At 37.1% G+C, this 14562-nt stretch overlaps 2 protein-coding genes across 2 annotated transcripts; one reads left to right on the top strand and one right to left on the bottom strand.

Moving 5' to 3' along the window:
• The first annotated feature begins 120 nt into the window (after positions 1-120).
• On the top strand, positions 121-8117 carry LOC111810936 (N-acetyl-D-glucosamine kinase-like). Its single transcript, XM_023697789.1, has 7 exons — positions 121-555; positions 1286-1433; positions 1794-1985; positions 2682-2810; positions 3003-3172; positions 7322-7452; positions 7729-8117. The coding sequence occupies exons 1-7, from the start codon at positions 321-323 to the stop codon at positions 7792-7794; spliced, it is 1071 nt and encodes a 356-aa protein (XP_023553557.1). The 5' UTR covers positions 121-320; the 3' UTR covers positions 7795-8117.
• A 1036-nt stretch (positions 8118-9153) lies between these two features.
• On the bottom strand, positions 9154-13533 carry LOC111810933 (probable polyamine oxidase 2). Its single transcript, XM_023697785.1, has 10 exons — positions 13061-13533; positions 12818-12936; positions 12583-12671; positions 12375-12488; positions 11554-11641; positions 11287-11372; positions 10997-11099; positions 10314-10411; positions 9806-10235; positions 9154-9720 (listed from the first exon to the last, which is right to left on the bottom strand). Exons 1-10 carry the CDS (start codon positions 13098-13100, stop codon positions 9412-9414), a joined length of 1476 nt encoding a protein of 491 aa, XP_023553553.1. The 5' UTR covers positions 13101-13533; the 3' UTR covers positions 9154-9411.
• Between the last annotated feature and the right edge of the window lie 1029 nt (positions 13534-14562).

Below are 14562 nucleotides of genomic sequence, written 5' to 3'. Positions count from 1 at the left end.
TTTTTTAAAAATAATTATCATAATATTGTTTTGTATTAAAAAATCAGAATTTAATAATGAGAATCGTTGAATTGTTTGATTATCCAGTGGAGAATTAACAGCAAAATAATTAGCCTCGTCTTTCCTGTCGTTTACTATAAATTTTCTTCTTCTTCTTGTTCTTCTTCTTCGCTCTCTCTCGCTCTAAATTCCCCAACTTTTCTGCAGAACGGAGGAGAGTAGTGCTGTGGTTTTTGTAGCGGATTGACTGTAATTGAGAGTAGAAAGTAAGGCGTAAGAATCAGCGTTCTTGTACCGGATTCTGATTCCTGAGTTTCCAGATGACGAAGAAATATCGGAATGGGGAAATCTGGGAATTCGAGCGAGAAATGTCCGGCAGAACAGGCGGAGGAGGAGGAGTTGGAGGTGTGATTCTTGGAATTGATGGAGGAACAACCTCCACCATCTGCGTTTGTGTTCCCCTTTTACCACTTCAGCAGTCTCTTCATCTTCCTGATCCTCTTCCTCTTCTCGCCCGAGTCGAAGCCGGCTGCTCCAACCATAACAGCGTTGGCGGTACTTTCTCTCCCTTTGTGCCTATACTTTTCTTCAATTTTGACTGGTCTTTCATGTTCTTCTGCACATGTTTCTCACTATTCTTCCTGGATTGGTGGCTGTATTTTGCTAGATTTTTGAATGGGAAGTTGTAGGGATAGGTACAACCTTCTGGTTTCATTTATTCTACAGAAATGCGAGTAGCCTCAATTTTATCTGATTTTTCGTTTGGTAGAACAAAAGTACATGTACCATGGCTATCATCTGTGAATTTATTTAGTTTTCATGAACGAACTTTAAGTTTGAAGGAACTAAATAATTTCAAGTAGCATGGCTTTATGAAGTTAATGAGACTATTGGTAGGAATTAGCCGAAGGGTGGAGATGAAACTCATAAAAGTATGGAGACCATACTAACACAATTACAAACATAACGATGAAATGCATAATTTAACCAAAAAAGACCAATGAAAATTCAAAGTTGCAATGCAGCGTAGACTAACTGCAACTTTTAAAACCTAGTCATCTTTGTGTCGATCAAAGGCAACCTATGAGTTCTTTTTTTTTTACTGGCTTTACTGGTTTTATGTTGTGCCATTTGATATGTTTTCAAAAACTAAGATGCTGAGAGTTAAGACAGTAAACTCTTAGTTTGAATTAGTTAGGAGAAAAATGGCTGGTTGGTTTCTAAGTATTTTATATGAGATTTTAGTATTGTAGGTCCTTGGAGTAAATTTGCTTCTCCCTTTCAGAAACTGCTGCAAGGGAAACGTTGGAGCAAGTTATGGCTGAGGCTCTTTCAAAATCAGGTTCAGATCGGTCTGCAGTTCAAGCTATTTGTTTATCTGTTTCTGGTGTAAACCATCCAACGGACCAGCAAAGGATTTTGAATTGGCTCAGGTATGGGCCATGGAAAGATTCTTAGATGTTTCGATGATACTATGTTCCTTCTGTCATTGGATTTATGGTGATGGGCATGTTATATACTCATTTTTTAATCTAAAATCTTAGGATGACCGTTGTTCTTTCTACTTAGTTCATGTAGTGTTGCGGACTAATTTTAGCTGTTTATACTATACATATCCCTTAGTGGTGTACTTATACCCGAATATTCATTAACGATCTGAGTTAGGTCTCAAATCAATTCCCAGGATCCAAGCTGCTATTCCGTTCACAAGCTTTTTTGTTCTATTTCATATGATATCTGAATCTCATGTTTAGGGATCAAGTATGTTTTTATACGCTTCTGATTATGTGCAGAGATATGTTTCCTAGCCATGTCAAACTCTATGTTCGAAATGATGCTGCGGCTGCTCTTGCAAGTGGTACCATGGGAAGGCTTAGTGGTTGTGTTCTAATTGCCGGCACTGGTAGTATTGCTTTTGGATTTACTGATGATGGAAGAGAAGCTCGAGCAGCTGGTGCAGGACCAATCTTAGGCGACTGGGGAAGGTCTCTTTCTCTCACTCCCTCACATGGACGCACACTTTTAAATTGGGTTATGATTGATCGTATGGGGATCATCTTATTTGTTTCCTAATACTTGTCCCNTGGTGCAGGACCAATCTTAGGCGACTGGGGAAGGTCTCTTTCTCTCACTCCCTCACATGGACGCACACTTTTAAATTGGGTTATGATTGATCGTATGGGTATCATCTTATTTGTTTCCTAATACTTGTCTCATTATTCCTTGTTGATCGTGTGGTGAATTTTAATTTTTACTCCCATAGTATTGTTCTCAATATGGAGCACGTGTGTTCATAATCAGTCGAGGTTTTAGAGTAAAGTAACTATATGAAATACTATAACTCATTGGAGTTGTTAAGATAATTTTGTTTCATGTTTGTTTGTCTGTTTCAATTATGTTTGTGTTTTAAAACTATGTTTCTGCACTCCATGCTGATCTATATTGATACATCTCTGAGNAGAGTAAAGTAACTATATGAAATACTATAACTCATTGGAGTTAAGATAATTTTGTTTCATGTTTATTTGTCTGTTTCAATTATGTTTGTGTTTTAAAACCATGTTGCTGCACTCCATGCTGATCTATATATTGATACATCTCTGAGAGTGTTGTGCATTACGTGCACATTTTTATTTTCTTTTGCCACTTTTCATTGAAGGTGATACTTTTTGTAATTTCAGTGGGTATGGCATATCAGCGCAGGCTTTAACTGCAATTATAAGAGCGCATGATGGTCGTGGTCCTCAAACAAAGCTCACAAATAGCATTCTTCAGACTCTTGGTCTTTCTTCTGCCGATGAACTCATTGGGTATGTACACTTGTCAATTGGCATTACCTATCACAAACTTCACTGTCTCCTCTTTTATATTCTTTGGTGCTATTTTCGGACAATGTAAATTAAACACAGTAGAAGGAATAAAATATGGTATGAAAAGTACTGTATCGTGCACGATTGATTAGGAATGGATCACATATATTTTTGGTTATCATTGAAAATTAGGTGGACCTACGCAGATTCATCTTGGGCTCGAATTGCTGCCCTTGTTCCTGCTGTTGTGTCATGTGCAGAAGCAGGGGATGAAGTTGCAAACAACATCTTGCAAGATGCAGTTAAGGAATTGGCTTTAAGCGTGAATGCCGTTGTTCAAAGACTCGGATTGTCTGGTTCAGGTACTGCAATAGTGGAAATCTTTGGTCGTAGTTAATGAACTTGATTCTCCTGTCCCCAAAGTTGGAAGTGCCTTTTTGCTATTAAACCCCCTTGACTTGACGGTAAGCTCGTAAATATTGTCTTCTTTTGGGCTTTCCCTTTCAGGCTTCCTCTCAAGGGTTTTAAAACGCATCTGCTAGGGAAAAGTTTCCACACCATTATAAAGAACACATTTTCTAGGAGAGGTTTCCACACCCTTATNCTGATCTATATATTGATACATCTCTGAGAGTGTTGTGCATTACGTGCACATTTTTATTTTCTTTTGCCACTTTTCATTGAAGGTGATACTTTTTGTAATTTCAGTGGGTATGGCATATCAGCGCAGGCTTTAACTGCAATTATAAGAGCGCATGATGGTCGTGGTCCTCAAACAAAGCTCACAAATAGCATTCTTCAGACTCTTGGTCTTTCTTCTGCCGATGAACTCATTGGGTATGTACACTTGTCAATTGGCATTACCTATCACAAACTTCACTGTCTCCTCTTTTATATTCTTTGGTGCTATTTTCGGACAATGTAAATTAAACACAGTAGAAGGAATAAAATATGGTATGAAAAGTACTGTATCGTGCACGATTGATTAGGAATGGATCACATATATTTTTGGTTATCATTGAAAATTAGGTGGACCTACGCAGATTCATCTTGGGCTCGAATTGCTGCCCTTGTTCCTGCTGTTGTGTCATGTGCAGAAGCAGGGGATGAAGTTGCAAACAACATCTTGCAAGATGCAGTTAAGGAATTGGCTTTAAGCGTGAATGCCGTTGTTCAAAGACTCGGATTGTCTGGTTCAGGTACTGCAATAGTGGAAATCTTTGGTCGTAGTTAATGAACTTGATTCTCCTGTCCCCAAAGCTGGAAGTGCCTTTTTGCTATTAAACCCCCACCACTAGTAGATATCGTCTTCTTTTGGGCTTTCCCTTTCGGACTTCCTCTGGGAGAGGTTTACATACCATTATAAAGAACACATTTTCTAGGAGAGGTTTCCACACCCTGGTAAAGAATGCATTGTTCACCTCTCCAACCAATGTGGGATCTTACAATCCACCTTCCTTCGGGGCCCACTGTCACCCTTATAAACAATACTTCGTTCCCCTCTCCAACCGATATGGATCTCACAATCTACCCCCTANTGCTGATCTATATATTGATACATCTCTGAGAGTGTTGTGCATTACGTGCACATTTTTATTTTCTTTTGCCACTTTTCATTGAAGGTGATACTTTTTGTAATTTCAGTGGGTATGGCATATCAGCGCAGGCTTTAACTGCAATTATAAGAGCGCATGATGGTCGTGGTCCTCAAACAAAGCTCACAAATAGCATTCTTCAGACTCTTGGTCTTTCTTCTGCCGATGAACTCATTGGGTATGTACACTTGTCAATTGGCATTACCTATCACAAACTTCACTGTCTCCTCTTTTATATTCTTTGGTGCTATNTTGGGTATGTACACTTGTCAATTGGCATTACCTATCACAAACGTCACTGTCTCCTCTCTTATATTCTTTGGTTCTGTTTTCGGACAATGTAAATTAAACACAGTAGAAGGAATAAAATATGGTCTGAAAAGTACTGTATCGTGCATGATTGATTAGGAATGGATCACATATATTTTTGGTTATCATTGAAAATTAGGTGGACCTACGCAGATTCATCTTGGGCTCGAATTGCTGCCCTTGTTCCTGCTGTTGTGTCATGTGCAGAAGCAGGGGATGAAGTTGCAAACAACATCTTGCAAGATGCAGTTAAGGAATTGGCTTTAAGCGTGAATGCCGTTGTTCAAAGACTCGGATTGTCTGGTTCAGGTACTGCAATAGTGGAAATCTTTGGTCGTAGTTAATGAACTTGATTCTCCTGTCCCCAAAGCTGGAAGTGCCTTTTTGCTATTAAACCCCCTTGACTTGACGGTAAGCTCGTAAATATTGTCTTCTTTTGGGCTTTCCCTTTCAGGCTTCCTCTCAAGGGTTTTAAAACGCATCTGCTAGGGAAAAGTTTCCACACCATTATAAAGAACACATTTTCTAGGAGAGGTTTCCACACCCTGGTAAAGAATGCATTGTTCACCTCTCCAACCAATGTGGGATCTTACAATCCACCTTCCTTCGGGGCCCACTGTCACCCTTATAAACAATACTTCGTTCCCCTCTCCAACCGATATGGATCTCACAATCTACCCCCTCGGGGCCCAGCGTCCTTGTTGGCCCTCGTTTCCTCTCTTCAATCGATGTGGGATCTCACAATTCACCCCATCAGGGTCTAGCGTCCTCGCTAGCACACCACCCAATGTCTGGCTTTGATACCATTTGTAACAGCCCAAGCCCACCGCTAGCAAATATTGTCCTCTTTGGGCTTCCCCTTAAGGTTTTTCAAATGCGTCTACTAGGGAGAGGTTCCACACTCTTCTAAAGAATGTTTCGTTCGCCTCTCCAATCCACCTTCCTTCGGGGTCCAGCGTCTTTGCTGGCACTCGTTCCTCTCTCCAATCAACGTGAGATCTTACAATCCACCTCCCTTCAGCGCCCAACATCCTTACTGACACTCGTTTCTCTCTCCAATCAATGTGGGATGTCATATTCTTTGTGATAAAATTCGTCTCAACTTATTTCTGTTTGGATATGTACTTAAATGTGCAACAAAATTGATGGTGATGTTCTCTGTCAGTCTATGTGCTTTTAAAAGCTTTGGAGGTNATTTTCGGACAATGTAAATTAAACACAGTAGAAGGAATAAAATATGGTATGAAAAGTACTGTATCGTGCACGATTGATTAGGAATGGATCACATATATTTTTGGTTATCATTGAAAATTAGGTGGACCTACGCAGATTCATCTTGGGCTCGAATTGCTGCCCTTGTTCCTGCTGTTGTGTCATGTGCAGAAGCAGGGGATGAAGTTGCAAACAACATCTTGCAAGATGCAGTTAAGGAATTGGCTTTAAGCGTGAATGCCGTTGTTCAAAGACTCGGATTGTCTGGTTCAGGTACTGCAATAGTGGAAATCTTTGGTCGTAGTTAATGAACTTGATTCTCCTGTCCCCAAAGCTGGAAGTGCCTTTTTGCTATTAAACCCCCACCACTAGTAGATATCGTCTTCTTTTGGGCTTTCCCTTTCGGACTTCCTCTGGGAGAGGTTTACATACCATTATAAAGAACACATTTTCTAGGAGAGGTTTCCACACCCTGGTAAAGAATGCATTGTTCACCTCTCCAACCAATGTGGGATCTTACAATCCACCTCTCTTCGGGGCCCACTGTCACCCTTATAAACAATACTTCGTTCCCCTCTCCAACAGATATGGATCTCACAATCTACCCCCCACGGGGCCCAGCGTCCTTGTTGGCCCTCGTTTCCTCTCTTCAATCGATGTGGGATCTCACAATTCACCCCATCAGGGTCTAGCGTCCTCGCTAGCACACTGCCCAATGTCTGGCTTTGATACCATTTGTAACAGCCCAAGCCCACCACTAGCAGATATTGTCCTCTTTGAGCTTCCCCTCAAGGTTTTTAAAATGCGTCTACTTGGGAGAGGTTTCCACACTCTTATAAAGAATGTTTCGTTCGCCTCTCCAATCCACCTTCCTTCGGGGTCCAGCGTCCTTGCTGGCACTCGTTCCTCTCTCCAATCAACGTGAGATCTCACAATCCACCTCCCTTCAGCGTCCAACATCCTTACTGGCACTCGTTTGTCTCTCCAATCGATGTGAGATCTCATATTCTTTGCGATAAAATTCGTCTCAACTTATTTCTCTTTAAAATTCGTCTCAACTTATTTCTCTTTAAAATTCGTCTCAACTTATTTCTCTTTGGATATGTACTTAAATGTGCAACAAAATTGATAGTGAATAATCTCAGTCTATGTGCCTTTAAAAGCTTTGGAGATGTTCTCTGTCTATTTTTTATTTGTGGGTTTGTGTAAAATGCTAATGATCGTGGATATTCTTTGGAATTAGGATTCCTAGAAACTTCTTGTAGATTCATTTAAGAAAATAATGAATGGAACCATGCAGGCAAATGAGGGTTCGATAACAGGATAATACCTTCCTTTTTGAATTTTTTAACCAAAGCTTTACCGCAACTCTCATTGTTAGCATTAACATCGCAGATGGAAAGGGCTCTTTCCCCCTTGTCATGGTTGGTGGAGTTATTGAAGGAAATAAGGGATGGGGTATAGCGCAAGAAGTTATAAACTGCATTTCCAAGGACTACCCTGGGGTAGTTCCCATTTGGCCTAAGGTAATCATATTGTTTATTACCCTCTCTTCTCTGCATGTGTTTTTACAAATATTCAATGAAAACATGTTCAGTTATTGTTCTTAAATCTTTCCATGGACAGACTTGATTCTTAGGACAATAAAATATTGTTCTTTCTTCAAATCACAAGTATATAAACAGTGATTCCAGATGTGCAAAATAGCCCTGCACGTATCTGTTCTTTGTTCGTATGCTTTCATTTATATGCATATGAAGCCTTGCAATAATCATCCATACATTTTCTTGAACTAAAACCAGGTGGAGCCTGCAATTGGGGCTGCATTGTTAGCCTGGAATTTCTTGAAAGATTCCCATCAAGAATAAGGCTTTTAAAAAAGTGACTGACAAATATTCGTAACTTGTCATGATTTGTACAGAAGCAAAAATTCTGAAGGGGGCAATGAGCTATTTAAGTTCTCGGTATTAATATAGGCAATTTACTAACGTATATTGCGTCATTTTATTTAATAATCATTGGGTGATTGAAGAAATAAATGCTGTATCTGCCACTTGACAGAGGATGTGTTCAAAGTGATGTTAAAACATCAATGCATGATCTTAGTGCATTTGCTGCAATGTCTGCGTTACTATCAACTTGAAAGCAATTCTTCTCGAGTACTTGAGCTCTTTATTTTGGTTCTTTGTTCCATTGATCTGTCAATCTGGATCTTTTTTTTTCTTTCATTTTTGAGTTCAATAGAATATCGGAATGAGATTTGAACTTTTCACCTTTTCGTCTCTTAATTAGTTAAACTATGCATAAGTCTTCATTTTTTCTCTTGATCTAGATGCAGGATCGGGGAATAAATATCCCAAATAGTTGAAGTATCAAGCTTCCTTCGTCTTTTTAAATCATTGTGTATAAGAATACTGAATGGTTGTTAAATTCTGTTTTCCCCTATAAATGCTTGAAAATGAAGAATTGGAATGAACCGTTTATTTATTTTAGTGAATTATAATATATATGTGGGGTTCGAAGTTGATACGATTTTAAAGAAAAATGACACTAACGGTAAATTTTTCATTCAAGTTTATTAGTTTTGTGTCGGTCGTGATTTTTTTAAAAATTAGTATTGTTGTTTAAGTGTAGATCTTAATTTAATAAAGTTGATAACATAAGATTGGATGTCATTTTTCAATATTTAATATTACGTTTATTAAAATAATTTTGGAATTGATAATGACATCTATTCAAACGAAAAATCTCTAGTCTGTATGGTAGTATATACCTTTCATGTAGTTTAATTTGATAACCAAAGTCAATGTCATCAATAATAACCTTCACCCGTTTTACATATCGCCATCATGTCTTATTAGGACCATTGTAGTATGTGCATTAAATCATTAAAAGCATGATAGCGACACTTAAAACATGTGCTTAGTTTTTTACGTTCTTGGAGATATTTTCCAATATTTCCATGTCCATCGATTTTATCATAAAAAAAATAATGTGGGAACGGAAATTCAAACTTTTAACATATTGGTTAAAATATATATTTTAACTAGTAGTAGTCGTGTATTTAAGTCGGTTAAAATCATAAATTTCAATAAATTCTCTTAACGTTCTATTGCCGATGAAAAAAAAACTTTTAAATATTGAAGGACCCGTAAAATTTGATCTCGAACAAGATAATGAACTAACAAATTTTAGTGAAGAAAACCCCCCGAGTGGAAGAACTCCCATTATGTAATTAGAGCTTTATTCATTATTATCGTCAGTTTATAGCAAGCTTAGCTAAGTCCATAACCACACACACTGTCTCATAAATCAAGACTTGGGAACTTTAAGTACAATCCATTTATGTTTCATAAAACTAATAAGCAGAGTACAATCATCATGTTCCAGCGCCAAATTAATGGCATTTAATCCCCCAGACATCAGGATTTTCTTTGCTGCTTCTGGACATGATCTGATGAATTCACAGCCCAACACCAAGAGTATTACATTCGGGAAATTAACAATGGAACTGATAACGGAGCTTCATCAACCATGATCGCCTGCAACAAATCCAGATCCCCATAACGCTCTAGAAAACGCACCCTGCAGTCCTCGGCCGCCATCAGACCGGTTGAGTATGCGCCGTGCACGGATCCTGGATAATTGATACTCATAGCCTCCCCGGCGAAGAAGAGGTTGTCGACAGGGATCCTCAGCCATTCAAACAGATGATGGGGTTTGCCTACCATGTCGTAACTGTATGATCCAAGTGAGTTGATATCTGATCCCCATCTGGAAACTAGATGCTGAATCTACAAGATGTGGAGATATATTCAACATTGAGTTCATATTGCAATCGTGTTAGCATTCGACATAACGATTAAGACTAGGACTTACCGGGGTGGGCGCATTAGGGACGACCTTCTTGAGTTGCATGAAAGCAAAGTTAGCAGCTTCTTGGTCCGACATCTTCTCGATGTCTCTAGCAAGTTTCCCAGAAGGCATGTAAACAAGAACAGGATGGCTAGTGGCCTTGTGAAGATTGAGGAAGTAGCTGCAATTCTGTGATGAATCAGCAACAACTCCTAAAAACTCCACATTTGGCCAAAAGGCAGTTTCGAAGTGCAAGATTATTTTGTTTTCAAGACCAACTCCAATGTCAGCAATGGCTGCCTCCTTCCAGTCTGGAAGCTTGGGCTCAAACTTGATGACGTTTGCTTTAAGCACCCCAAGAGGAACAGCAACAACAGCAGCATCAGCTTCGAATGTTTTTCCGTTTTCCACTGTTATCTTCACTCCAGTATATTGTCTCGATATTTTTGTAACCCTGAAAGCCGACAGAATTCAGGATCGGTCGATACGTCAAGAAACAGAGGATGATGAAGAGGAAGGGCAACTGAATTACCTATGACTGAGGCGGATGTCAATACCCTTGGCTAGAGTGTGAATAACAGGTAGGTAGCCCCTGACCATAAGTCCATGCCCACCAGGGAGCAGTTCTTCCTGAACATATAAAACAAGAAACTTTACAAGGATGGACTTTACAGACTATCAAATCCAAAAAATTATAAATAAGAAACTGCTACAAAGATAAGAAAGAGGAAAAGAATTTAATCGCTCATTTCTCCTGTGTGTGCATGTTATATATTGTTCATACATACTTGAATTCAACGGGACTGGTAGGTCGGCATCATGATAATATAAACACGGCCATGTGTAATAAGTAACATGCGACACATTTTGTCACTTCATCAAGTTAAATTTACATATATGTGGTTCTTTTCTTCCATCTTAAATGTGTGCATATCATCAGAAGGGCAGAGAAATGATGAAGTACAAATCAATTGGGTTAAGCTACATGAGAGCACACCCAATTGTAAAAACATGAACAGATTCCCAAGACCATAAGTTAGAAATAGGAATAGAAAAGTAAGTTTTCAAAAACAAAGAAAAAAAACACTAATTGAGAGAAAAAAATGTTCCACCCTCTTGTCTTCCACAAGTAAATAATGACCCGGCTTTCACAGCTTGATTAGAAAAAGGATGATCACCGTAGGAAGTCAATAGTGAATAAGAAAAGGAACTTGCCTGATCCCAGCCTTTAAGTGAGATAGTATTGGCATCTGCAGAAAACCATCCTTCCATCCTGCATAAATACCATTGAAGAACCTTATGAGCAAGCCCTTCCAGCCTGCATCCAGAGAAATCATATAAGTATATGTCTACAAGTAAAAAGTGAAACTATGTGTCACTTAATTGATAGTGGAAGTCATAAATGGCAATGGTAGTGGTTAGTTTTTCTTGGGGGAAAATAACTTGAACGTTTTATAGTACTGTCAATCTACTTATACACATTATCTTCCATGCAGACAACAAACCTTAATTCTGGTCTCCTTTCGAAGACAATGGAGATTGCACGGAGTATGGATATGTCATCACTTTGTTCCTCTCTTACAGTTTCTGTCTGTATAAAGCAAGAAAGCAAGATCAAAGGGCATCAATAATATGGTTTTAAAACCCAAGAAGCAGAAAAACAAAGTTGTTTACTTTATAAATTAGGAAACATGAATTATGTATTAGTACATTCTATTATTAGATCAAGCGAGAAGAGAATTAGACTGGAGAAAGGAAGGGCATTAACTTACCTCTTTCAAGATCGTTTCAAAGGTTTTGCCAACTTTTGTTACTACCTCTGGAGGAACTTGACTCCCATCCATATCAAACAGTGCATAACTGATATGAACTTTAACGTTAGTAATAAACCAAAAAAGAACTTTGTTCAAAGAAATGATAAAATGAAGCTCTGAAGAAACAGATGTACACAATAAAACTTGAATTAAAAAAAAACTACTGCATTCTCTCTTCAGCAAGATGAATAAAACTTCAAAGACCAAATTAAGTTGAAATCTTACAAGAAACTGCTGTTCACTTAAAACTAATAAAGGTAAGAAGAGGATTTCTACAAACCAAGTTATTTGACTGAATCAATATATCAAAACCAAGTCCTGAAAATCGAATTTTAAAGATGAACAAACAAGCACTTTCAATCTTCCTTTGAAAAGAAAAATGGAAACACTAACTAACTGAACCAAAACAAATGGCAGGATATCTATCATTTTTCCAACCTGAGATTACTTTAAAACCACTCCCTACCACAATTCGTATATTAATAGCAGATGTAAACAAATATTAAGAGACTACCCATGAGATTAGTATCCACCTGCAGGACTTGCTTTCATTTGCATCAGCTTTAAAAAGGATCCAACTCATATATAGGATGGATTCCTTTTCTTCCTGAACAAATCAATTCATTGTTCACAGAGGAAATCAAAGTATGGGACTCCAAAATAACCGAAATGGCCTTTGCTCGACATCAGGATAATACAGTTTTCATGGTAAGATTTATGAAAAAAAGAAATAAAATATATAAAGAAAAATAAACACACCAAAAGAATTGACTCGATACCTTTCCAAATCATGGTCATATAACACAGAATTATCCTCACTAGTTCGGTATAAGGGTAATCCCAACCTGCCAATCAAAGGGGCCAACGGATTTTCCTCACACACCCCGTGCAACCTGCAGATCAGAAGTAAGATGTAACTCTAAATCTAAACAGACACAACAATAACGATACAAGGTCTTCGAAATTGAAACGAAACTAAGAGCTAACCATGATGCTCCAAGATCAACAGGAAACCCAAAGGTATAATCAGTGTGAATACGACCACCAAGTCTGTCTCGTGACTCCAAAAGGGTTACCTGATCAAAACGAACAAGATTAAGAACAAATCGAAAACATATAAAGAAAAAAAATAAATACATTCCATAAAATAATTCCGATCCCTGTTTCCAGTGATACGATCACGTCGATAGTAGCAATTTCCTAATACATTCTTCAGTCTTACCTGAAAAGAGGCGTCGTGGAGAGCACGAGCAGCCGCAACTCCAGCCATACCACCGCCGATCACTATGACAGACGGCGGCGATCTCATCTGATGCGACTGCGGGTTGGGATAGCAAATTTCTGCCACGGAAAAGAACTCCATTAAGATCTAACATTCACTACTACAGTCTAAAACGATTCTCTTACTCTGTACCTTCGTGTGCGTGAGGAACAGAGAAGAAAAGAGAAGAGAAGAGAAACAAACCTCCACGCAGTTCGGAATTACTCTTGGCTCCTGATTCCATTACGATTATCCGAAATTAAACTCGAATTAGCGACGAAAGCGAGTAAGCAAGTACACAGACTAAGATGATGAACAAGCGATCGCTTATAAAATTCAAGCGAAGGAGGAAACGATTGAGGGGAATAATGGAGGATGAAGATCAACAAACGAGTAAGGAAGTGATTGCAATTCGTATTCACGTTCAGACCCAGCTTTCCCAACCAGCTCATGCGCTTCAATTTCCAGACTCCTGAAGCCACACTGAGTTCAGTTTTCCCGTCGGATCGGCCGGAATTCCGAAGATCAACAGCAGTTTCAGTGTATCGGAGACGATTTTTGCTCAGAGACGGAAGATTTTCGGAATTCCACAAAAATCAAACTGTTCTTAGCGATGGAAAATTCTAGAGAGAGAAAATAGAAATTACTGAAATGTTCAGATCGTTTTGGTTTTCTGTCATCCGACTTCCACCCTTATATATAGTATTTGGAGAGGTGATTTTATCGTTACCATTTTTCTTTCTTAAATATTATTTTTAAGAATTAAATTATAAACTTTTTTAAAATATTTGAATTTTGATTTATTTAATTTTTTTTATCTGTTTCAAATATTTAAAAGTTCGGTAGGTTAACCTCCGATTTAAATTTTAAAAATTAATTTCTATCTAAATTTATTAAATAACAATATATATTTTTCATAAAAAAAAAATATATTTATTTTTTTAAAAAACTTAACTAAAATAAAAATAAATCTCCAGCATAATATGGTTTTTTCTTTTTTTTTTTCTTTTATAAAATATTTAATTATAAATTTATTTACATTTTACCATAAATTACCATATTTTTAGTCGAGGATTAGTCTTATTTGCAATTAAATAAAAATAAAATAAATTCATTATGTAATTATCTTTTTTATTATTATTTTTGTTAGGTTAGAATTAGATAGCATAAGTTAATTAAATTAATCACGTTTATTATCATTTTTTTTAAGTGTATTATTGGATTTAAATTTCAAACTCTATGTCATTTAAGCTATTTTCACTTTAATTACGCGTATTATTATTGAAGATTAATAAAATTGACGTGTTAAATTTCACCCTCCATATTTATAATAATTTTATTATTTTAATTAATTTTAAAATTTTGTTAACACAATTAATGGAAGAATTTTAGTTTAAAAAATTGGCACTTTCTTTTAGAAATCAAATATTTTTAATTAATTTATTTAAAGGTTTTGGGAGTGGTTACATACTTTTGAATGATAAATATTGTATTTAAAAAGATTTAATTGGTCTTTCCTAACTAGCCAATCTTAATATTTAAATTTTAAAAGTATTTTATTTTAATTGTTGAATTTCCAATTATTAAAGCTTCGAGATTAAATTATTTAAATATATATTAAAGATAAATTTATCTTTATTCAAAATATTCCATTTTTATTAGAGAAGTGATAATAAGTGAATAATTTTTAAGACTTTTATTCATTA

Source organism: Cucurbita pepo, chromosome LG14, assembly GCF_002806865.2.
Source record: "Cucurbita pepo subsp. pepo cultivar mu-cu-16 chromosome LG14, ASM280686v2, whole genome shotgun sequence".
In the NCBI taxonomy this organism is placed as follows: domain Eukaryota; kingdom Viridiplantae; phylum Streptophyta; class Magnoliopsida; order Cucurbitales; family Cucurbitaceae; genus Cucurbita; species Cucurbita pepo.
The sequence above is the reverse complement of the archived record's forward strand: the minus strand, read 5'-3'. Positions and strand labels throughout refer to the sequence as shown.

What these genes read in the sequence shown, in the direction of transcription:
- LOC111810936 (XM_023697789.1), top strand. Translation starts at nt 321, where the DNA reads ATGACGAAGAAATATCGGAATGGGGAAATCTGGGAATTCGAGCGAGAA. An exon ending in ACTCGGATTGTCTGGTTCAG is followed by an intron (nt 3,173 to 7,321) that starts GTACTGCAATAG and finishes TTAACATCGCAG; the next exon opens with ATGGAAAGGGCTCTTTCCCC. An exon ending in TAGTTCCCATTTGGCCTAAG is followed by an intron (nt 7,453 to 7,728) that starts GTAATCATATTG and finishes AACTAAAACCAG; the next exon opens with GTGGAGCCTGCAATTGGGGC.
- LOC111810933 (XM_023697785.1), bottom strand. Translation starts at nt 13,100, where the DNA reads ATGGAATCAGGAGCCAAGAGTAATTCCGAACTGCGTGGAG. An exon ending in TAATTCCGAACTGCGTGGAG is followed by an intron (nt 12,937 to 13,060) that starts GTTTGTTTCTCT and finishes TTTCCGTGGCAG; the next exon opens with AAATTTGCTATCCCAACCCG. An exon ending in TCCCTAATGCGCCCACCCCG is followed by an intron (nt 9,721 to 9,805) that starts GTAAGTCCTAGT and finishes CACATCTTGTAG; the next exon opens with ATTCAGCATCTAGTTTCCAG.